Source organism: Schistocerca nitens, chromosome 2 (assembly GCF_023898315.1).
Source record: "Schistocerca nitens isolate TAMUIC-IGC-003100 chromosome 2, iqSchNite1.1, whole genome shotgun sequence".
Classification (NCBI taxonomy): domain Eukaryota; kingdom Metazoa; phylum Arthropoda; class Insecta; order Orthoptera; family Acrididae; genus Schistocerca; species Schistocerca nitens.
The window spans coordinates 180,109,171-180,134,806 of NC_064615.1; the positions used below are offsets into that span (position 1 = coordinate 180,109,171).

Here is a 25,636-nt window from a genome sequence, read left to right on the forward strand (position 1 = left end):
CTATTCTGGGATTTGTGTCATCCATCCTTTTCACAGATGAGGTCACTTTTACATGGAGTGGTATCTTCAGATGTCATAATAGGTATTGTGGAATAGTATGCAAATACCCATGGTATGATGACAGCTACTCATCAGCATCGATGCAGCCAGAATGTGTGTTCTGGGATAACTGGCGACCATATATTGGGTTCAGTCTTCTTTCCAAGTCATCTAACAGGCCGTAACTATCGGCTTTTCTTGCAGATGACTTTACCTCACCTACTAGAAGATGTGCCATTGATGATTCAAAGGGTTATGTGGCTGCTGCATGATAGTGCTCCCGCCCACTTCGCCACTTATGTCCGGACGCATCTCAATTGTGTCTTCCCTGGTTGATGGATAGGACAAGGGGGTCCAGTTGCACTGCCTGCTCATTCACTGGGCTTCAACCCATGCGATTTCTGGCAATGGGGCCATCTCAAAAGTATTGTGTATGCAGTGCCCATTTCAGATATGGAGACACTGGAGCAGCATACTCATGCCGCCCTTGACACTGTTCAGCTGCAACCTGGCTGATGTGAATGTGTGAGACAGAACATACTATAGCGTATTGAGGCACATGGAAACCATTTTCAGCACATACTGTAACTGTGACTGTATGGTACAGCACATATTAGACTGCAGTCTCTGTAACAATGTATGAGTGAATGAATGGTCTGTAGTGTAGAAACCATGCATTTACAGACATTAGTTCATTAGAACTTTTTTGTTCCATATCCTCTCATTGATCAATCCGTAGAGTTTGTACATAGTGGAAAAAATCACCCTATATAAGTAAATCAAATTCACTTCTCTCCTATAAATTGATAAAATGTTACAAAACTCGCAAACTTGAAGAACAATTTACCACTTTCTTTTCTATCCACTGCTATGTCAGTGTGGATGTATTTACCTTTACTTCAGCTCCACAACCTTTATCCTGGACCATGTCATCACCAGCATTCTATCTTGTTAACCCAAAAGTTTGTACCTACCTCAGACCATTCTATTTAATGTAGTTCTATCCTTCTTCCTGACTTCGCCATTGACTGATGCTCTATGGCTACAACCTATCTCCCAGTCCTGAAATCTGTCGTTGATACTATCCTAACTCAGTTTCCACTTCCTTAGCTACTCAGCAAGGTAGTGCTTATTAGGGAGGATCGTGCTGAAATCTCCATTCAGTCATTGCACTTTAGATTTTGTTGAGGCAAATGCTCCAATAGTTCTCTTGAAAACAACATATCCAATTTCCTTCTATCCCAGATGTAAGCTTATGTTCTGTCTCTAATGACCTTGTCACCAATGAAAAGTTGAACCCTAATCTGCTTTCTTCTTACACCCCAATCTTATGCCACCTAATGCTCAACAACCTACACCCCTTCATACAAAGTTATCCCACTACATCATTCTACATCCCACAATGGTATCTTCTCCATTTTACAGGGAGATGGCCTCCATGAAGGCTAACATTTACCATTTAATTTATCTGTGTAGCCTGACACTGTCAACATTGTCATATTCCGTTTTTTTAGATAAAATTTATCAATTTTATATATCCTTTGCAGCAGTTCAATCTCAAAATTCAGTTCATTTAAACTAGAAATGTAAGCTTATATTTTTGAAATTAAATTAATCTAAATAGCTACTACATGATGATTCCCATGTGTCAAATGATGTTATCAGTAAGAAGAAACTACGAAATACGGGGAATGAAGGAAGTGGAAATGGCGCATACTCTTTTGAGGTATGACTACATGTTAGTTTCACTGAATCCTTTTATATGAGAGAACCATTCCCAGTTCTGCGCTGACAGTTAAGAGTTTCACTGTTATATGAATGAAAAGTTGTATAATGGCCTGGACAAGACATTCAGAGACAAAGGTAGGCACTCGAGTCTCACTTTACAGCATCTATGGATGGGTTTCTTTGCTGATTCATAGTTTAAAACTATATTTAAAAATGTTCCTGTTTTGTTTCTAAACATTGTAAGAAATTTGTAGCTACCCTGGCACTACAACAAATTCAATGTAGTGAATTATGGACATTAAGAAAAGGAAAGAATGGGAAGCTGATACAGCAAAAAAGTAGTCTCGAGTCATCAAAAGAAGAAGAAATAGGAACGTTTGTATATATTTTCTCCAAACTTTTGGTTATGGAAATATATTTCTGTTTTAGTGTCGAGTACTAAAAAAAATCATTAGCAGTTTGTCATAGTTATCATATTGATAAAAAGTACATTCTTTCAGCAAAGCACAGTTTGTAGGAAGAAATTAAATTTCTGCATCTGTGCACGAATATGTTGAGATAATCAAAATATTTCATGCAGTTAGTCTCGCTCTTTCTACAATACTGGATAGTCAACATAACTGTTTATCATCTATATGCTGAAGACTACTCCCTACTTCCAAGAGCAACCCAATACAAAGATACAAGTAACTAAAAGCAGTTCATCTGCTCCAAAATGTTCCTAGACTCTATGTGAACAGTCGTTGTGAGTAAAGCAAAAATAGTTCTTTATCTCTTTGGAGTAAAGTGTAGCTACTTTGTTTGTCAATGTCCTGCCACAAAGTTTATTCACTACTCTATGGGCTGGGAACCTTAGACACCATAGAGCATGTCAGTCATAGTTAGTAGTTCACAGCAACGAATGTGTGACTGAGCAATATGTTCCAGATTTGGTAGTAGCTCCAAGAAATGTTCTTTTACAAGGTCGATCATACACAGACATCACATCTGGCAGATGTAAGTATGTGTTGTAGCTTCACCGACTCCAGTGTCTGACAGGCTGTCTGACCATGATGGGAAACTCATCACTTTGTATGGCGCTACGTGTTTTAAGAAACTAATCAACACCTGGAAATCTATAAGGTTATTGAGCAGACACTCGCTGAAAATTCTCAAATTCTCCCTCTTTGAAGAAGCTTTTCCAAACAAAAGTTTGTTAGAAACAATAATTCCACATCCCTGAGGAAACCCTGAGTCACAACAAGGACTAGACCGTCATGCAAAACAGGTAAATATCTTTGTATTATAGTTAGAATGTCCAAGCAGCAACAAACTGTTAACTATAAAATGTACTGTAAATCTTAAAGAAATTGATGCAAAAATTAAAGTCATTATATTATGAACAAGGAATTAATAACTCTAATAATAAAATGAGAACTGCCATAATGTTACATGGGAGATCGGGAAGAAGAAAAGAAACGCAGAATACTTCAAAATCTAGATGAAGAAAATCTCACTTCTCATTATGTCAGAACAAAGAGGCTGAAAGGGATCTCTTAATAATGTTTTATCGGACCTAGTGTCTACGGTTAACTCATACCTGGAATCCAAACTGTATTTTCTAGGTAGAAAATAATTAATCTCTGTAACGTATAATGTGGATGTACTTCACATGAAAAGTTGTTATGAAACTGGTAATCGAGAAACTTCGAAATGTGCAATTGTAAGCAGTCGTGAAACTTTTAAAATGTTATACATTTATTGGGTCTCTAAACATATTAAGGACCTTTAATAACGGTAGCTTGGAGATCGATACAAAGACAGATTATGATACTTTGGCTGCAACGTTTCTATCATCGCACATGAATTTCTGTCAAGATCGCTATCGGTCATGTTTCTATCGGGGCACTGCGATTGTTTGTCAATCATCAATCTTTGGCGTGGCTACCATAGATTACAGACATCATCATAGACTAGCTTATTGTCACTAAACCATCTTTGGCGACTGTGAAGTGTTTTGTACCGTAAATCAGTGAAGAGCACGTATTTTCTAATATTTTGTTTGTTAATCAGTATAGTTTCATTTGAGCAATGTTCTAGTTAGTAGTATCATTTGTGAAAAAATTATTCTTGTGTTTCTGCCGCCCAAACGAAATTTAGTTTATGTTCATATCGTATTGCATCGAAGACAGTAGATACCAGATTAGTTGGGCTTCCCATTACACCGAGAGTCGAAGACTAAATAAAAAAACCATCGTGAGGTAGCTGAAACATGTACACATCCCTGTCAAGATCTGTGTGAAGTCATTGGGTCAGCCGGACCGGAAAGTGAGCAACCATGGTAAGTTCGTTTACAACACTAGCCTAATCATAACAGTAAGTTAGGTGCCACAGAGGGACACGTATAGACAAGGAATACATTTTTTCGTTTCTTTATCATTCTTGTCTTCCAGCACAAATTGAAATCTTCACAGAGAGACAAAGTCAAGAAATTCATAGCTTTTACTCAAACTGGGGAAAATACAGCTATATTTTGCTTATCGCAAAATGATTGGAAGTTGGATTTGGCCTCCGATAATTATTTTCAGAATCCTGATGTATACTTCAGAGAACCGAAGATATCTGTTGACAAGAAGAAGCTGGAGCAGCTATTCTCCAGATACAGAGGTTGTATGCATTTTCATTTCCTGTAGGTTTGTGCCGAGCTATTGTTAAGCATAAGAAGTTTCTAATTATTATTCTGTCACCAGATCCATTGGAGCCAGACAAGATGACTGCCGATGGTATTATGAAGTTTTTGGAGGAACTAAATTTATCACCAGAATCCAAGCTTGTACTAATTATTGCGTGGAAGTTTAAAGCTGCCACACAATGTGAATTTACAAAGGAAGAATTCATGAATGGCATGACAGAACTGGGGTATGCATTGTGATAATCCGGAAACATTTCGTTGTATTTAGCTACTTTAAAAGCAGATTCACAGTTTTTGTGATAGATTAGTGTTCAGTTATTCAGAAAGACTGTGAACTGTCAGGTTAAACGTTTGGAAGTCTGAATTTATTTATAGACATGTGATTTACTTGCTGCAAACTCCTGTATCAATCTTTTGAAAATATGTTTTTATCTACTGGTATTGGTGACCTTTTTGGGTCACATATTATAGTAGACATCGCGTGTGTTGCTGCAGTTTGTCTGTAGTATGACTTCATCAGGAGTGAGGCAAACAAAAATGGCAACTAAATTTAAATTGGTTTGCTCTGGTATTTATGGATTTTAGGTTTAAATTATATAAAGAAAGCAGCCCACAAGTTGTATTGCCAAAAAAATTCATAGAACAACATGTTAGGCCTACCTTTAGTTTTGTTTAGTAAGGGGTATGTTGTAGAGTACTGGAATTAACTTTGTATATTATTCATGCTCATGTTTTGTGAGGCATTGTGATTAATGGTTAGTGTTCATAATGACACTGAATTGCATTGTGTTTTAAGATGTGTGTTGAATTTCAAATTTGACTTTGTAATCTGACTTTTTTTATTTGTAGGGTGGATAGTGTGGAGAAACTCAAAGCTAGACTGCCGTCACTTGAAAATGAGCTCAAGGATCCATTAAGGTTTAAAGATTTTTATCATTTTACATTCAACTATGCCAAGAATCCAGGACAGAAAGGTTTAGATCTTGACATGGCTATTGCTTACTGGAATATAGTTCTACAAGGAAAATTTCAATTTCTAGATCTGTGGTGTAAGTTTCTGCAGGTAAGTTTTGTTTTGGCTGCCAGGCTTTGGACGCTTCTGTTTCAAGGGAATTGTGATAGTGTTCTTGGTTAGCTGTTGTCATACTAACACCTTGTATACTGTATAATTGTCCTTGTATGGGGATTTTTAGTTTTGCTGATTTGTTGGTCCTAAAGTGGGCTTGACAAAATTTATGTCTGCAGCTCATCTTTTATTGGTACTGGAAGTGTACTATTCAGTTAGCTGTTGTATGAGATTATTAAAGCATGAAGATATTACTTTTGTGTTAAAGTTGAGTGACAGTTGTAAACTATTTTGATTCTGTTCAACCAGATGAAGTATATAAAAGTGCTCATGATATGATTGATGACATGACAAGTGATACATTGCTGTCCAGTATCGTTTACATGCTCCTTCACTTATGTCTGTAGCATGTTGTTTGATTGTGTTGGGAGTTGTGCATTTATGTTTCATTCAGTCATTTGAAGAATGTGAAGGCAACCAGGTGGAAGTCTTCTGTTTGGTCCTCACCTCACATAACCTGAAGTGATGATGAAATTGCTGGAAGTGTGGAGAGAGATAGCGTTGCAACCCATATGGTAACAGACATAATTATTACAATTCTTGTTATGAGTAGGCCTAATAACTTAAGTAGTCCATCGTGGTGATTATGTTGAATTGCACTATTGTGCCATTGTACACATTCCTGTGTTTGTGTGTCAGAGTAGCTCATTTGATACCTATCCACAATATTCACAAATGCTGGTTTTACTTTTTGTACCAATGTTTTATTCACCTTGATGCATGTTCAGATGATGCCTTCCTGCCATTTATGGTAGTAATGCGTGGTACCACAGTCACTATATTGAGGGTCTAAGTCACTGTAGTTATTTGTGTGTCCAGTCAACCATGCAAATTCTCAGTAAGGTGTGTACTCTATCGACTTATTTATAAATATATTTTTCTCAGTGTAAAATATGACTATATACAGACCATTTACACAGTTGCATTTGATTTAATTTTAACTCTCTCTCTCTTTCTCTTTTGTTCAGAAACTTTTCGGTGGTTTAGGAGGAGTTGTAAAGCAACTTTTACTATCAGTCATCTTCAGGTTCAAATACTTGCCTTCTTTCATTGAATGAGAAATGGGTTTTAGCAAAAATTAGTTCTCATTAAATTGTTGAAGTATGTTTTCTCATTTTTAAACTGCGGTTAGTGACAAACTGCAATAAATGTTGACAACTCTTTAAATAGTCTCACAGTACAAGTGTGTCGAGAGTGAACACTGCGTGGAAATACGGAAGCATCCAATCCCGCCCATCTGCTTTGACCCATGACGTTACAAATATGGCGGAAACGACCATAAACCATGATTCCAATATGGCGCATATAAAGTCGCTATGTACACATTGTGAGGACGAAAATACATCGAAAAACAAACACACACACTTTCCACAAGAAGCCTAATGACACTGACGGGACAAGCACGGGAAATGGGGTGTTTTGGGTGGGGGGCAAACTAAATATAAACAAATTTAGACGCTCACCCCCATACAAAACCACACAAAAAGATGAAAAAAACCGACATCACAAAACTCCCCAAATACCACTAAACAATATCATATGGAATCGGACACTTCCCTTGACCTATATAGCTCAACAGCAGCTCCCGATCCCATAAATTAGGATCAAACACTTCCCTTGGCCTATATAGCTCAAAAACACCTGATACCAACATACACAGCCACACATCGGGATCGAACACTTCCCTTGACCTGCGCACTTAATTTTATCCGTCATATCCATTCCTGAACAAAAACAACCGATTAATTTTACTAAAATTACCACACGACGTACAGCGAACACTAAATTAACCTTCACACAAAATCATTAACTCAGTGAAACGAATTCCACTACAAACACAGCTGACACACTAACAATTCTGGATATTGAGCAAAAGCAAACTGAGCCCATTACACCACATGAACGAAAACCCTGAACATACCACCAGAGAGCACAACAAACCACAACACGATGACATCTACAAACACGCCACACTCAAACCAAACTCCGCGCCGTCATGACGTCACACACGACAACACCCTTACGTCACGGGTGAAAGCCGACGCGAAAAAGATCAACATTATATGTGGAAGCTTAGCTTCTCTTGCAGCTTATTAACCTTTGAGACTACAATTATACGTGAAACCTCTGTTTTTCTTGTAGCAACACTATGTATATTAATTTAAACCATCAACTTTTCTTATTTGTGTGTTCGCGATACTTAAGAGTGATCTTGCTATTGGCTGACATCATCACGTGTCCTATGCTGTCATCAGCTGGCGAGATCACATGACATGAGCTATGACTGGCTCACAAAAGCTCGCCGCAATCTCGATTTCAATACCTTGGAAAGTAACATGCGGTGTTTGGTTGAATTTGAATTTATATCTTCGTAACACGAAAATATGCAGCGTGCATGTTGAACTCTGGTCAAGTGATGTACTTTTCGACAGCTATACGATCATATTCAGCAAATAACTTTTGTTTTCGCTTTCTAGCTCTTGCAGACTGTGTCAAACGGAAAGCGAGCACAGATTTGTGTTCCAGTGACCACTTTCCAGTGTGGCTCCACCTGCTGGATGGAATGGTGGTTGACAGGAGACCATGAAGATGGCTGCTCTAAAGACCAAAGTGGCTGTGGTACAGTCTTCGAACAGCAGGAATATGCACTGGGGAGATAGTGGATCATACCACTAGACTGGTACACCAGGCTGCCACCAATTCCGTTCCACTGTCTATAACAACAATCTCAGATGACAACCTGTTCCTTGAAGTATGTCACTCAGCCATCAGAGCCAGGCATACAGTTTTGCACAAAGTCAAACACCGTCCATCTGCACCAAACTTTCATGCCTTCAAGACTCCAAAAGCCCAAGAAAGACAAATGATAAAAGAACAGAAGAGAAACATCTGGAAGGAATTTATAACTTGCATTAAGTGGTCCACTTCCACTACCCTAGTTTGGGTATCAGTGAGGACTACTGCTGGTAAGGGTGTTATCACCTTCCTCTGCAGCGTGGAAGAGAAAAGGGGTCTTGACAATGTGCCTAGATATGTAGCTCAGGTTTTAGCTCAACATTTTTTACCATTGCTGCATCCCTTGGTCAAACTCCTGAATTCCAGGTGTTCTGTCAAAGTATGGAAATTGGAAGGCCCCACTTCTTTGCGTGGATTGAGGAGAACTAAAATTATCCATTTTGCGTATGGGAATTGACGTCAGCTCTGTCCACGACCAAAGACACTCTCCAGAACTGGATCAGATTCATTATACCATGCTCCATCATGTGTTGTTTGGAGCCCAAGGCAAGCTCCTATCTTCTTTCAGTCAGATCCGCATTGATGGACCATACCCCGTTACTTGAGAGGCAGAATTAATTCCCGTATGGAAACCAGCCAAGGATTTACCAACCCTAACAGCTACCAGAGTGTAGCTCTTACCAGCGGTAGGCAGAAGACTAGAGTGCTGCCTCTTCTGGCTCCTCAAATCCCTAAGTGACTTGTGTTGCTCCCAGTGCAGTTTCAGGCACTATCATTGTGCCCTTGACAATTTAATTCTACTGGTGACAATGGTAAGCTAAATCCATTTAGTCGGTCTGTTTTTTTGACGTTGAAAACTTGAAGGTGCAACATCCTTCCCCATCTTCTAGAATGGCAGCTACATGAATGTCTGTTGCTTCTTAGTCAATCCTTCCTCGATGACAGGCTTTTTAAATATTTCATTGGTGATACCATGTCTGACTGCCTTGTTCAGGAGGATGGGATGCCCCCCCCCCCCCCCCCCCCCCCGATTCAGTATTCACAGTGTTGTCTGTTTACAATCACTGTCAGTGGCATTGTTTGTGGATGACTTCACAGTGTTCTACTCTTCCTTCAATCATGCAGTGACAACAAGGCAACTATAGTTGAGCATCAGATGGCGGGAAACTAGCCCAGTGAAACTAGTTTTAGGTTCTCGCTAGAGAAAACTACTGCATCTACTTAACCATGCTCTTGAAGTTTTAACCAATCAGGGCTCACTATGGGTACAGTACTTTAAATATTAAGGACAATATGCAGTTTTGGGCATATTGACTAGAAATTGTGGCTCCTGCACCTGAAAGATCTATGATCCAAGAGCATCAGGTTATTGAATGTTATGAAATGCCTCAACAGAAAGGTGTGGGAAATTGGCAAGTCCTGCCTCCTGCAGTTTTATGTGGCAGCATGGTTTATGTATCATCACATACTTCCTACCCCACGATGTTAGACACTGTCCACCATGAGGGCATCTGGATATCGAATGGAGCCTGGTGGACCAACTCTGGAGCTTGTGTGCAGAGGCTGGTGATCTACCACTTCAGATTTGACAGTGCTCTGTCCTTGCTCAAAAGGCCTTGAAAATATTAGCATAGCCTCATCAGTCTTTGGCATTTAGTGTGGTGGTTCAACCTAATTGGCCACACCTGGATGACACACAGCTTTTTATTGCACCGCGAGGACCCACCTTTATGTCGCTGCGGGTCAGCTTTGATGGTGGTCCACATCTTGTTGGACTGCCCGCTTTTAACTCTGCTCAGGCAGACGTTTGCGCTGCTTGATACACTTCCTTCACTTTTATCAGATGACGTTGCGATGGCAGATTTAGTTTTGAGTTTTATTCGTGCAGGGTTTTTTTATTGTTGATCTAAGTGTGTTTCCTTTTTTGTGTTGAGTCTGGCCTTTGGCCTACTATTTCAGACTGGGGTTTTTAGTGTGTTTCTTGGTTGTTGGCTTTTCCTTTTTTGTTTCTGTGGTCAGTCAATCACTGTCACACTCGGTGTGATTTTAATTCCTTTTTTCTGGTCTGTGTCTTTCTTGTCCTGTGTCTTCTCTTGTCATCTCCATTGTTTGTTTTTATTCCTTGTGGGTGTTTAAAGTTCTTGGAAAAAGGACTGATGGTCCTAGTAGTCTGGTCCCTTCAATCCCACAAACCAACCAGCCAACCAACCAACTTTCCCACTAATACTCTAATGTATAGGATATAGAGATTCATAAAATATTGTATTTTTTCAAGCATTCAATTTGCATCCATACCCTGGATAATTCCAGGTGTTTCCAACAAAAACTTGCTTATATTGGTTTCAAACTTTTATTAGGCGCTGGCTCTGTACTGGTTCTGAGTCTTCACACTCCTTAAGCATTGTTGAGTACTATTGGCCTATGGTTATATCTTCTACAAGATGTTCTTCCATCCAGCTTACCACATCATTTTGCTGGTCAATTGATGCTACAGTGGCTCGCCACACCTCTGTCTGAAACTTTCTACTCCTCTGTCAGCTGATCACCCCAAACTTTTACTTTCCTTCTCACTCCCTTGCAACACACTTGTTTTCCATTCCTCAATATAAAAACATTGACTTGGCTTTTACTAAGCCAGTTCATTCCCAGCAAGATTTTTCACTCTTTTTCCCAGTTTTGCTGGAAATTTATCCTTTGGATACAAAATTTTATGTCACCATTTTCCTTTTCAGTCCCATTGCTAACTCTCATCACCCAATGCAAAATCAGTAGAGTCACTTCCTCCCCATGTTTAATACCTCCATACATGTTGGATCAATTAAACTAATAGGGTTCAGACAGGTAGGTTTGAGTGGTAAGGTATTAATGACTAAACACAATTATTAGCACAAACAGTTTTATTAGGTTGGCCTTCTACAAAAATAACAAAATTCATCAACATAGAATTTCTTGAAAAACAGATCTGAACATATACAACATTTATCCAGTTCATTTGTTATACAATATTTTGAAATTAATGAGCAGCGAAGGGATAGGAGAACTAATTAAATAACGTATTTATATCAACACAATTAAATAAATATACTTCTGAATTAATTAGTTTCACAAACCCACTGGGGCCTTGGAACAGTAATACCATTTCACAAATGATATGTAACTATAACACGAAGATAGGAACAAAATTAAAAGGAGTATGTACGTAATTAAAACACCAATTTAGACAACTAGCAAAAATTGGCGATAGGAAAACACAGGGGGTGCCAATTATACTTTATTAAGTAACCAGGGCTTAATATGCCAGACATTGATTTGATTTGATTTGATTTGATTTGAACTAGGAGGTAAAAACAAATATGGCCCCAGCCCACTACTGCCCACACCAGAGCAGAGTTCATTGTGCAGTTTCACTCTCTGTGACTCTAGCAAGGCCAATCAGTACCCTTCAAGAGCAGTATTCAGCCCATTACTAGTTCCTTATTAGACATAATTTCTTCAAGACTCGATGATCTGAATATCCTGCATCTTTTGATCTCCAACACTTCACATTGGAAGATAGGTGTGGTGCAGTTTCATCACCCTCACCACGTAGCCTGCCCTTAAGGGCTTCCCTCTCTCCACCCATTGTGTGTTGGTGTTTCTTAAAGTTCCCTTGGGCTGTTGTTAGTTCTATGCTACAATCTTTGTAGTGCTTACACAAATTCTTCTCTGTGCACTCCCTGATAGTGGATATTTGTGCTTGGAATACCGTGTGCAGCTACCCTAGTGTGTCTGATCTCTCTATTCGAGGCTGGACAAACACTGTAAACCCCGCCCCCTGTGCCTTTGTCTATTACTGGCCCCTCAGTAAACCAGACTGTTTCCTGTATGGTGTTCATGATTTGTTCTTCCAATGGACCATACTTCCAGTTGTTACACTGAAACGTTTATTGAAGCAGCTGGAAGTTATTGTATAGTCAGCGAGCATTTCCCCAACTGTTCCTATGTTCTCCACATTCCTGATGTGTGGAATTCTCGATACCCCAAAGGTATCTAGTTATTTCCAGTTCTTAGCCTGTATGCCTCTGCCACTGCCTCCAATGGTGTAATAGGGGCATGTGTAGTGTGGTCTCCATTCCAGCAGTGAGTTTGCTGCTAATTCCACCTGTTGGGGCTAAGCAGGCCAATCTTTGCAATTTGCGAAGCTCCTTAGTAGACGTCTGTCCTACTTCATGCCACCATACTGTAGCCACATAAATTATCGTAGGTTTTATTACAGTGGTTTAAGCCCAGTACATAATCTTGGGGTTTGGACCCCAGTGGCTTCCACAGGCCATTCTAGTGCTCATAAGAGTAACTTTCACCTTCATTTGAGGGGTCCATGGCAGTTTCCCATCCAGGGTTACTCCTAGATACTTCACTACCCACTCTACAGGTAAAATTCATCAAGAAGTCTAAGATTCCTGTACTTGTGCTGGATATACTTTGTCATGAATGGTACTACAGTAGTTTTCTTGGGACTGAGCCTTAGATCCTGTTTCCTGCACCAATTTTGCACAGTGTTCAGTGCACATTGTGCCATTGTTCTAACAGTACTACCAAATTTGCTAAGTATTACTGTGACTTAGCCATCTACTTAACCCTGCCAAAAGTAGCCTTCTAGTATTTAGCTCTTCAATAAGTTCATTCACTACTATGTTCGTCAGTGGGGGGGGGGGGGGGGTGGCGGCGACAAAGCCCCTCCTTGATGTTGATCACCATTTTTTCATTCATCATGGTGGATTCTTCCTTTCTTCAATTTAACATTGTCTTAAACCTCCTACATATGGTGGTCGTAATTCCTTGCTCTGCTGCAGGTCTAGCCATGAATCCGAAGGTTGTATTGCTAAAAGCCCCAGCAATATCCAGGAAGATGCAGAGACCAGATTCCTGAAAGTGTTGTACTTTTTCCACCTTCCCAATAAGTTGGAGAAGTACTGTTTCATGTGGTTTGCCGGGTTGATATGCATGTTGGTTTACATGTAAAGGAACCTCTGTTAGCATCCTTTCCCTAACATCAACTTCAAGCCGTTTTTCTAATGTCTTTAGAAGGAAGGAGGACAGATGATCAGGTCTCATATCCTCAGCCTTGGTATATGGCGATTCTCCCTGTCCAAAATTACTTCAGGATTGACACTTCAACAGGAGAAAGTGGAAGCAGAGCGCAGAGTTGACATATGCCGCCCAGAACACGCTCATAATCTTATATTCATTCAACTCGTGCAAAGAGGCAAACTTATTCACTTAATAAGTATGGAAATTGCATCAATGCATTCTGGGAGGGTTACAATGTGTTTTGATTGTAGTTTTATTCCCCCTGCGGGTCTGGAGGTTAGAATAGGCCTGAGGTATACCTGCCTGTTGTAAGAGGCGACTAAAAGGAGTTTCACACGTTTTGGCCTTTATGTGATGGTCCCCTGTAGGCTTTGACCTCCATTCTTCAAAATTTTCCCAAAGAGAGAGCCAATTGGGGAAGGGTGCCTTACATGGTGCATAGTGTCCATCGTGCATTGAGATCTTTAGCCCACTTTCTCATCGTTGCATTTTCCTGCTCATTCTCCATCTCTTGGGTGAGAACACGTTCCTGGGTGCATTTTCCACCATGCACTATGCACTGTTGCTTTCTGCATCAACGGTGAACATGGACTTCTTTGCAGATGATATCCAGCATGGTAACCAGTCTGTTATGGTGGGGCCGCCATGTACCCTGTTGGTTGTAGCCCCCTGACCAGACAGGGATCGCTCTGCTGATGCCTGTGCTCCCCACATATGCCATGGGGTAGATGCCCATCCCCCTGGGGCATCAGGACTTCTGGCAATGGCCATCCTGCCAGGTGGCCTTTGTTGCGGCTGGGTGGCACCCATGGGGAGGTCCCCTTGGTCGGAGTGGGTGGCATCAGGGCGGATGACACGCGATGAAGTGAAGTCCATCATCTCTTGCTGGTGGTGAAACCCCAGCAGTCTCTTAAGCGTTCACGAGCTCAATTCAACACACAGAAGTATGACCCCAAATCATTCCCCTCCCTGGCCTCACCATGGGAGGAACGTCAGGCTAAGGATGGCAGTGGATCTTATTAGCCCCAGTACCTTGTACATTTGAGAGCTGATGGCGAATCTTTCATGATGATGAAGCCTCAGTTTTTTGTTGAGCATTTAGAGGACAAGTTTGGGGAGGTGGAGGGATTGTCCAAAATGAGATCTGGGTCAGTCTTGATCAAAACAGCTTTCTCTGCCCAGTCACGGATTTTACTCGCTTGTGACAAGCTGGGGGATATTTCTGTAACCATCACACCCCATAAGAGCTTAAATATGGTCCATAGTATCATATTTCACAGGGACCTTCTTTTGCAGTCTGGCCGCCGATTTAGAGTGGCGAGGTGTACATTTTGTTCGGCTTGTCCACTGGGGTCCGAGGGATAATCAGGTTGCCACCAGTGCCTTCATCTTGGCCTTTGAGGGTGATGTATTGCTCAGGAAGGTCAAGGTGATGGTCTACCGATGTGATATAAAGCCCTATATCCCTCCCCCGATGTGGTGCCTCCCATAGTTCCATCCATATCCAGGAGAATTGAGTCCCTCAGGGCTCTGTATTGAGTGTCTTTGCAGTTTTCTGCCATGAGGATGTGTGTCATGCTTTTCTGTCATGCATTTTCCTCTCCCCGAGGTCCATTCACATACACCTCCATGGTGTAGCTGTAGGCCGAAGCTTCGCCTGGACCTTTCGCGTGGCCCTAAGGACTCCATTAACCCTGCGGCTCTCTGCTGTCTCTTCCTCTCGATTCTTGAAGTGTTCCGGGGCTCTGAAGTGGTTTACACCGACGGCTTGATGGCTAATGGTAATGCTGGCTTTGCCTTTGTCCACAGAGGCCATAATTGAACAGCATTCCTTGCCCGATTGCTGCAGTGTATTCACTGCAGAGCTGTTGGCCATATCTCGTGCACTTCAGTATATCCGTTCATGCCCCTAGGAATCGTTTCTTCTGTTTACTGACTTCTTGAGCAGTCTACAAGCTATGGACCAGTGCTACCCTCGCCCTCTTTTGGTGACGTCCATCCAGGAGTCCATCTATGCCCTGGACCGGTCCTGGTATTCAGTGGTGTTTGTGTGGACCCCAGAACATGTCGACATCCCAGGCAACGAACTTGCCGACAGGCTGGCCAAACAGGCTATGCGGAAACTGCTTCTGGAGATGGGCATCTCTGAACCTGACCTGCATTCTGACTTACACTACAGTGTTTTTCGGCTTTGGGAGACAGAGTGGCATAACAGTACGCACAACAAACTGCATGTCATTAAGGAGACTATGAATGTGTGGAAGTCTTCCTTGCGAGCCTGTAGCAGGGAATCTGTTGTTCTCTGCTGGAGCCACATTGGCCACGCTTGGACAACCCATGGTTACCTTTCGCGCCGTGAAGACCTGCCTCAGTGTCGGTGCGATGCCTGGTTGACAGTGGCCCATATTCTGGTACACTGCCCCACTTTGACTGACCAGCGACGAAATCTTGGGTTACTGGACTTGTTGCCGCTCATTTTATCTGATAATGCCTTACTGGCTGATTCAGTTTCACGTTTTATTCGTGAGGGTGTGTTTTATCACTTGATCTAAGTCTTAGCGCATGTCCTTTGTCCCTCTGTGTCCTCCACCCTAGTGCTTTTAGGGTGGAGGTTTTAATGTGTTGCAGAGCAGCTGGCTTTTCCTTTTTATTCTTGGGGTTGGCCAGCCACTGTAATCTGCTTTATTGTTTCTAGCATCTCTCTGTTGTTTTCTTGTCCTCTTTTGTTCCTTTTAGTGTTCGTTGTCGTTTCTTTGTTCTTGTGAATTTTCCTTTCTTTCTGTTTTGTGTTATATGTCTTGTCTGTTTTATTCTCACACTTGTAGCATTGTTTTATCAGGATCAAGGGACTGATGACGTCTTAGTTGGGTCTCTTCCCCCCTCTTTTAAACCAACCAACTTTATTTTTATCTGCAGCAACAAATTATTAAAGCAATACAAGAACAGTTTATGAAAATGCATTTTTTCATGATGTAACTGAATTTTCAACATGCGGAAAGAATACATCGTATTTTCATTTGTTAAAATGTAGAAATCTGTCGGAGACCTCTAATGCGAGATAATTTGAGTTAAATGTGACACACAGTGGTCCGCTTGTGCATCAACTACTAATCAGGCGCCCACACAGTTTCACCACAAGAAACAGATCACTATAGGATTGTAATAAAACTATTATTAATATTTCTGATCTGCCTACTTAGTTCTAACACAACAAAAAATAAGATTAACCATGTTTATGATGGTGGGAAATGTATGTTGAATAGGCCAACCTCTGTTGTTCAGAAAGAACAAAAACAATACAAATAATAGGGCCTCTGTATTACAGCAGTTATATTGTAAACAGTAATACTGATTTTGTATCCATGCCAGCGGACTATTGGGCGTCATTTTTAACTCAAATTATCTGAAGCTAGAGATCTCCAACAGAGTTCTGGTTTTGGACATATGAAAATTTGATGTATTCTTAAGATTTTATTTGCTTCAGGGTAATCAAAGGTATTGGAAGTGTTCATGACAGCAAGATGGAGACTGCAAGTATTGCATCATTTTCTGGGGAGACAGGAGGTGGCCCGGATCCACGAATGTCTGTCTTTATAAAGTAGCCATTTTGGGCCGCTGTAGGAACCAGAGCTAAGTTGATTTATGTTAGATATCTAAGAAACTCAAGGACATGCATTTATGTCAAAAATAAATTTCATTCATTCTTGGAACTTGGTGACAATCAGGATGAATCATTGTGAGGAAGGAAGCACAGCGGAATTTCATTGGCTTCGGCTTACTTTCATTATGGGGACAGTGCTTATCTCTCCCAGAAAAGGAAGAGACGGGTAAAAAGCTGCTGGTTGGTTGAGAAGTCAGTGCCCACAACCTGGTGTGAGGAAGCAGTGACACCTACAGCTAAGGTGAGTACCTCCTTGAATATCTACTTGAAAGCAACCTGGATATCATGAATAGGACAGGGGACCTATGTTCAGGAATATAAGAAGAGAGGAAGCAATTGTCATAACTTTTTGCCCATTCTGATGGGTAACTGTGTCAGACAATGGTAGGTGGCAAGGAGCAATCCTTATCTTACTACATGTATATTCACAAAACTTTGATAAGACATCCAATAGATTTCGAGACAATGTCAGATGGAGTGACATCTGCCAGTATAACCTTGTATTTAGAAAATGCCCAATCACCAAGAAGGGCACAAACAGGAATATACCTTGGTGGAACAATAACCTGGAATTGCAAAAGAAAGCAGGTAAGAAGGCTGTTCAACCTTGCAGTAAAGAAATGACAAAGTACCAAATACAACCTTGCATTTAAGCAAGCAAAACTATCATCCTGGAAGGCATTCTGTGAAGAAGTGGGAGGTAATGCTGCTTACACCAGACTTCACAAAATCCTCATCAGTATACCAAGTAATTCAGGTGGTACTCTGAGGAGGGACAATCTTGAATGTATGAGGACAGCAAATAAGACACTGGATGCACTCCTTAAGAATCATTTCCCTGAATGCACTCTTGCAGATAACATGGACCAAGATTCAGTTCCTAAGAGGCATTAGCTTACAGGCAACCAAAGGGAGAAATGGGCACCTACCAGATATTGTGGTGGTTTCAAAAAGATCCAGTGTTTGGTGGAATGTTTTAACCATTCAAGTCACCAGACCCAGATGGAATCTTACCAGCTCTTCTGCAACAAGCAGGATACAGTTTAATTATAGTCTATCCACTTTCTGCCAATACCACACAACCTGCTGCCTCATCATATCCTCAAAGTTGCTAAACCTTTACCCACACCACAAAACTTCCTGTTTACAGTGGGCTTCAGTTGCAGCCAGCTTGCTGCCCTGTGCAATCACTGCACTCTGTGACTGTCTGTGTTTTGGTTTTATTCGTTGTTACCATTATTAATTGTTTTTGATAGTTTGGTATTCATTGTTACTGTTATTCATTTTTACATTATTTGTTGTTTGGTGCTGAACAATGTTAGTCGACGTTCATCGAAAGTTATGTGTGGAGAAGTTCGACATCGTTATCTAGGCAAGGGGTTTGCCATATTGAGGGAAGTCAAGAGAAATGGTTTGTGTGTTATGTGCCTTCTTTGAGAATGAAAAATGTAATGGCGGTGCACTGCCCTCCTTTAGCATAGTGATGACAGTATCGCTCTAGCTTTGAATATAGACAAAAACACTGTTGTGAAGTTTGGGAAGGAAATGTTCAAGAAAGAAAAGGAAGCTGATTAACCATCAAAACTTAACACTCCAGAAAAGAACATTGTGTGGACAAGTGGATTACCAACATGGATTCATTTGCAGAGGATGTGATTCGTCATCAAGTTTTGTTATTATTGCATTAAGGAACATCCGACGCTTAGGAAGTTACTGGTCTCACTGAGAAAATCAGGATTTTTTTCAAGGCAGTTGCGAAACCTTATCCACAACTTTACACAGCCTTGGCTTTCATTTTGCTCTTTTTTGTGGCTGTAAGTTGTTGATGGAGAGGGAGAATATTGCTGCATGCTGGTGCTGATTTTTAAGGCACTCCATAGCATAAATACCGAGGAAGTGGTATGGCTCTACAAAATGTAGGACAGTTCTGGCCACAATGTGAAGCAGGGCTGATCAGATGACACCACTAAAGGAATGATGGCAAGGCTGTCTCACAAGGGGGGGGGGGGGGGGGGCATGATTCTTCTTCTTCTTCTTCTTCATGCAAGCACCTCGCAAGGTTTTCCCCCAAACGAACTCTCGCTTTTTGAATGGAAGAAAACAGGAGATTATCAAGAAGAAATGAACCATGTTAATTTACAAAGTGGTTCAAAGATTCATGAATACCAAATCTTGGAAAACTGACAACAGTTGTTCTAGATAATGTTCCTTACCATTCAACTGTTGTTGATCAGGCACCTACCATAGCAAACTGAAAGGAGGAAATGATTGATTGACTTCAGTGTCAAAATGTTGATTACCTTAAAAAGGTGGAGGTTATGCAAAAATATCTCTCCACATGCCACAGTTCCCCTGTACAAAATCGATGAACTGGCAGAACAGTGAGGGCATACAGTTGTTTGGTTACCACCTTACCACTGCCATTTCAACCCAATAGAGTTAATATGGGCCCATATTAAAGGTTATGTTGCCAGAAATTAATAATAAATTTACTCTCTGCAGCCAAAACACTTAAAAGAGAAGCTGTTGGGAACATGACTGCTGAAGATTGGAAAAAAGCTGTTGAATATATGGAGAACATCATGGAAAGTGCTAATGAGAATAAAGTTCTTTTGAAAAGTCCAATAGAGGAGATGATAATTTTATCAAATGACAGTAGTGACAGTGATAATGATAGTGACACTTCAAGAATCTGAAATAGCAACGAAAGTGATATCAGTGAAGCTTTTCCATTATTCTTGTAGAAATATATCATAGGAGGATCCAGCTACATGGTTGGCATGTGCAGTTTACATCTCTTAGTACCTACATAACAAAATTGTATCATTGAAAGGTTTGAAATTAATAGGAAGGCCTTAATAACTAATAATTCCAAATGAAGTTCATCTCAGAGAATGACGTTGAACTTTCGTACGTATAACTTTCGGCAGACTTCCCACTGACATCGTTCAGTACCCCACAACAAATAATGGAAACAATGAATAACAGTAACAACAAATAAAAGAATACCTCCTATAACCATAAAAACGAATATGTAGAAGGTCATGAGGCAGAATGATTATACAAGACAGCAAGCTGGCTGCAACTGAAGCCCACTGTAAACAGGAAGTGTTGTGGTCTGGGTAAAGGTTTGGCAACTTCGGGGATTTGATGCAACTGCAGGTAGCATGGTAATGGCAGAAAGTGGCCCAGCCCTGCCACATACGCTTCCCACTCTACCACTTCTGTCCTTCCTGTCAGTCCTAAAATTTTGAATAGACTGTAATTAAAATGTATCCTGCTTGTTGCAGAAGAGCAGGGAAGATTCCATCCGGTTCTGGTGACTCGAATGGTTAAAACGTTCCACCATCCACAGGATTTTTTTGAAATCACCACAATATCCGGCAGATGCCCAGTTCTCCCTTTGGTTACCTGTAAGCGAATGCCTCTCAGGAACTGACTCTTGGTCCATGTTATCTGCCAGAGTGCAATGGGGGAAATATTTCTTAAGGAATGCATCCAATGTCTCATTTGCTGTCCTTGTACACTTGAAGATTCCCCCTCCTTAGAGTACCTCCTAAATAGGTATACTGGTGAAGATTTTTTGAAGTCTGGATTGCTCCTTGCCACCTACCATTGTTTGACACAGTTATCCATCAGAATGGGCCAAAAGTTACGACAATTGCTTCCTCTCTTCTTATATTCCTGAACATGGGTCCCCTGTCCTATTCATGATCTCCAGGTTGCTTTCAAGTAAATATTCAAGGAGGTACTCACAGAAGGTTGTATACAAAGAAGAATCCTGGAGATACTAGAAGGTATCAGATAAATTATATAATGGTAAGACAGAGATTTAGGAACCAGGTTTTAAATTGTAAGACATTTCCAGGGGCAGATGTGGACTCTGACCACAAACTATTGGTTATGAACTGTAGATTAAAACTGAAGAAACTGCAAAAAGGTGGGAATTTAAGGAGATGGGACCTGGATAAACTGAAAGAACCAGAGGTTGTACAGAGTTTCAGGGAGAGCATAAGGGAACAATTGACAGGAATGGGGGAAAGAAGTACAGTAGAAGAAGAATGGGTAGCTCTGAGGGATGAAGTAGTGAAGGCAGCAGAGGATCAAGTAGGTAAAAAGAAGAGGGCTAGTAGAACTCCTTGGGTAACAGAAGAAATATTGAACTTAATTGATGAAAGGAGAAAATATAAAAATGCAGTAAATGAAGCATGCAAAAAGGAATACAGACGTCTCAAAAACGAGATCGACAGGAAGTGCAAAAAGGCTAAGCAGGGATGGCTAGAGGACAAATGTAAGGATGTAGAGGCTTATCTCACTAGGGGTAAGATAGATACTGCCTACAGCAAAATTAAAGAGACCTTTGGAGAAAAGAGAACCACTTGTATGAATATCAAGAGCTCAGATGGAAACCCAGTTCTAAGCAAAGAAGGGAAAGCAGAAAGGTGGAAGGAGTATATAGAGGGTCTATACAAGGGCGATGTACTTGAGGACAATATTATGGAAATGGAAGAGGATGTAGATGAAGATGAAATGGGAGATACGATACTGCGTGAAGAGTTTGACAGACAACTGAAAGACCTGTGTCGAAACAAGGCCCCGGGAGTAGACAACATTCCATTAGAACTACTGACAGCCTTGGGAGAGCCAGTCCTGACAAAACTCTACCATCTGGTGAGCAAGATGTATGAGACAGGCGAACCACCCTCAGACTTAAAGAAGAAAATAATAATTCCAATCCCAAGGAAAGCAGGTGTTGACAGATGTGAAAATTACCAAACGCTCAGTTTAATAAGTCACAGCTGCAAAATACTAATGCGAATTCTTTACAGACGAATGGAAAAACTGGTGGAAGCCGACCTCGGGGAAGATCAGTTTGGATTCTGTAGAAATATTGGAACACGTGAGGCAATACTGACCTTATGACTTATCTTAGAAGAAAGATTAAGGAAAGGCAAACCTACGTTTCTAGCATTTGTAGACTTAGAGAAAGCTTTTGACAGTGTTGACTGGAATATTCTCTTTCAAATTCTAAAGGTGGCAGGGGTAAAATACAGGGAGCGAAAGGCTATTTACAATTTGAACAGAAACCAGATGGCAGTTATGAGAGTCGAGGGACATGAAAGGGAAGCAGTGGTTGGGAAGGGAGTGAGACAGGGTTGTAGCTTCTCCCCGATGTTATTCAATCTGTGTATTTAGCAAGAAGTAAAGGAAACAAAAGAAAAATTCGGAGTAGGTATTAAAATCCATGGAGAGGAAATAAAAACTTTGAGGTTTGCCGATGACATTGTAATCCTATCAGAGACAGCAAAGGACTTGGAAGAGCAGTTGAACGTAATGGACAGTGTCTTTAAAGGAGGATATAAGGTGAACATCAACAAAAGCAAAATGAGGATAGTGGACTGTAGTCGAATTAAGTCGGGTGATGCTGAGGGAATTAGATTAGGAAATGAGACACTTAAAGTAGTAAAGGAGTTTTGCTATTTGGGGAGCAAAATAACTGATGATGGTCGAAGTAGAGAGGATATCAAATGTAGACTGGCAATGGCAAGGAAAGTGTTTCTGAAGAAGAGAAATTTGTTAACATCGAGTATAGATTTGAGTGTCAGGAAGTCGTTTCTGAAAGTATTTGTATGGAGTGTAGCCATGTATGGAAGTGAAACATGGACGATAAATAGTTTGGACAAGAAGGGAATAGAAGCTTTCGAAATGTGGTGCTATAGAAGAATGCTGAAGATTAGATGGGCAGATCACATAACTAATGATGAAGTATTGAATACAATTGGGGAGAAAAGCAGTATCTGGCACAAATTGACAAAAAGAAGGGATCGGTTAGTAGGACATGTTCTGAGGCATCAAGGGATCACAGATTTAGCATTGGAAGGCAACGTGGAGGGTAAAAATCGTAGAGGGAGACCAAGAGATGAATACACTAAGCAGGTTCAGAAGGATGTGGGTTGCAGTAAGTACTGGGAGATGAAGAAGCTTGCACAGGATAGGGTAGCATGGAGAGCTGCATCAAACCAGTCTCAGGACTGAAGACCACAACAACAACATCCATCAGAATGGGCCAAAAGTTACGACAATTGCTTCCTCTCTTCTTATATTCCTGAATATGGGTCCCCTGTCCTATTCATGATCTCCAGGTTGCTTTCAAGTAAATATTCAAGGAGGTACTCACCTCAGCTGTTGGTGTCACTGCTTCCACACACCAGGGTGTGGGCACTGGCATCACAACCAACCAGCAGCTAGTTTATTCTGCTCTTCCGTTCCTGGGAGGGACAAGCACTGTCCTTGTAGCAAAGGTACCAAAGCCAATACAATTCCCGTGTGCTTCCTTCCTCACAGTGATTCTGCCTGGCAGTCACCAAGTCCCTAGACTGAATGAAATTCCGTTTTTGACATAAATGCATGTCCTGGAGTTTCCCAGATATCTAGCATAAATCAACTTAGCTCTGGTTCCTCCACGGCCCGAAATAGCTACTTTATATAGGCAGACATTCGTGGTTGGGGGCCACCTCCTGTCTTCCCAGAAGATGAATCAGGGCGGCAGTTGCCCTTTTACTGTGTCGCAGGTTTATCTGCAATACTTGCAGTTCCATTTTAAGATATATTTGATTACCCTGACATTAACTTATGAGAACTGAGAATACAGTCTCAGGTCCTGTTCCCACGCTGTCGTGAGGGATTTTTCAGTAATTTGCGTCATGAGAGTTTGTCCTCTGGTACAACTTCTCGGTTGATAACCCTTCATTCTCCTCCGGTACAACTTTTCAGTTGATTACCCTCCAGTCTCCTCCGGTACAACTTTTCAGTTGATTACCCTCCAATCCTCTTTAGAGACCTTGTGGTTGTACACCCTTGTTTCTCAAACAGTCTTTGGTGGAGTATCCTTAAGAAGTTTCAGTACCCAAATTGATAACTTTACTGTCTTGAAGAGCTCAGCAGCTTCAGCTCCACCCACGGAGATATCTTGTCTCTGTCTCCTTCAGTGAATTCACTCATCGTATCCTCTCACAAATAAAGATAAGAACTCATTTGCCCTTGCAGACCCTCCTGGATTTGGGACCTGGGCTAAATTCCTCCCCAATCTTCTTGGTGCCATCCGAAAAAGCTCCACTTCCTGCAAGGTGATGGTGACCAGTTAGTATACCTGTTGGATAATTGCCACTCTGAAAACTGTGATTACAGCACTGTAGGTTTGCTTTCCTGTTTCTTCCCTCGTCTTATTTTGCATATGATTGTCCTGAGGAGTGGAAACATTAGACTCCTCTCTTGTTCTTGTGTATCCTGTCTTAGCTTTAGCTTCACCTTCCTTTTGTTTTTGTTGTTGGAGAATTTTTCTCATTTTTACCCCAAGACAAAGATTTAATCTTGACCTAGTCCAAATTCTCTGTGACAATTGGTCTGTCACAGAAACAGCTTCTGTTGGTTCCAACCCTTATGTATGAATACCTGAGGTTGCATCATATTCCTCAGTTTTTGTTTTTCCTTGTTCCATGTTCATCATTTTGTTCCATGAGAATTGAGTATATGAGAGATGGGGGTGTTATGCAATACCCTTCATCTGGTACATCCACTGAGGCCTCTCTGGTGTGGGAGACCCTCCAATGGGTATGCTGCTGTTGCTGGCATAGCCCTTGTCATCTTGTGAACATGCCTCTCTGCCCACACAGTAAGTGCTTCAAGGTGGTGTTCCCAGTGGAGGATGTCCATAATACTCTGATAAAATTTAAATAGGTTCCAGCCAAATATAATTAATCCCCAGGGGAGGATGCCCATTATACTATGATATCATTTAAATAGGTTACAGCTGAATATAAGTAAAGTGTAGTTGTGGTTAAGTGCTGCCAAAACTATGTTCTGCTTTGGCTCTTCCTGAATTATGTCAGTAACTTAAGGGGGAAAAAGCTATAGTCGTTGGAGGTCCCCAGCTGAGGTAATAAATTAAAACATTAAATACGATACTAAACAGTTCATAACTGGCCCAGAGGAAGAGGCGGCGTATCCTGCAATTATGAGTAACTGTCAATCACTCACACTAAAATTTACATGATACTGATAAACACACACGTAGAATATTAAAAATGGCAAGTAGAGAAGGAAAATGTCAGTAACAATTTTTGGTTGAGATCCGAAGCAATGACAGCAACAAGTTTAACACAGAGTTCTCATCAAATAATTTTCTTATTTCACAATCCTGGAGTAACTGATTCATAGCCTTTAGTGTCGTGTGTCAAACTTAATTCACTTAGGCGAAATTCCTTGAGGAGGCACATCATCAGTTTAACAGCTAGGCCTGGACTGCAGGAACGCAGTAGAATTAGAAATCTGTCAAGAATAAATCTCTCTCTCACTCTCACTTATGCACACACGCACACTCACTCACTCACTCACTCACTCTGCCACAGCATAGAGTAATGTGGCAATGTGCCATGCCTAGCCCATTAGCGGTAATTTCACAAATCACTCTGGCAGAGAACTGACCCAGCGAACTTGACTAATTCATGTAAATTCTGTGTTATAGTGGCTGCTGCTCCCCTGTCCAGTTAAGAGAAGACATATTGACATACTGACATATACTAACAATACCTTCTCCCCTAAAAGT

The 25,636-nt window shown here is 41.0% G+C and overlaps 1 protein-coding gene across 1 annotated transcript in view; it reads left to right on the plus strand.

Annotated features, from left to right (window-relative positions):
- The first annotated feature begins 3,652 nt into the window (after window positions 1-3,652).
- The window catches only part of LOC126235857 (DCN1-like protein 1), a 37,896-nt gene continuing 15,912 nt past the window's right edge, over window positions 3,653-25,636 (plus strand). Inside the window, exons 1-4 of the mRNA XM_049944734.1 lie at window positions 3,653-4,087; window positions 4,200-4,413; window positions 4,497-4,665; window positions 5,288-5,501. Coding sequence (XP_049800691.1) covers window positions 4,085-4,087; window positions 4,200-4,413; window positions 4,497-4,665; window positions 5,288-5,501 — 600 coding nt within the window. The 5' untranslated portion in view covers window positions 3,653-4,084. The remainder of the gene's footprint in view (window positions 4,088-4,199; window positions 4,414-4,496; window positions 4,666-5,287; window positions 5,502-25,636) is intronic.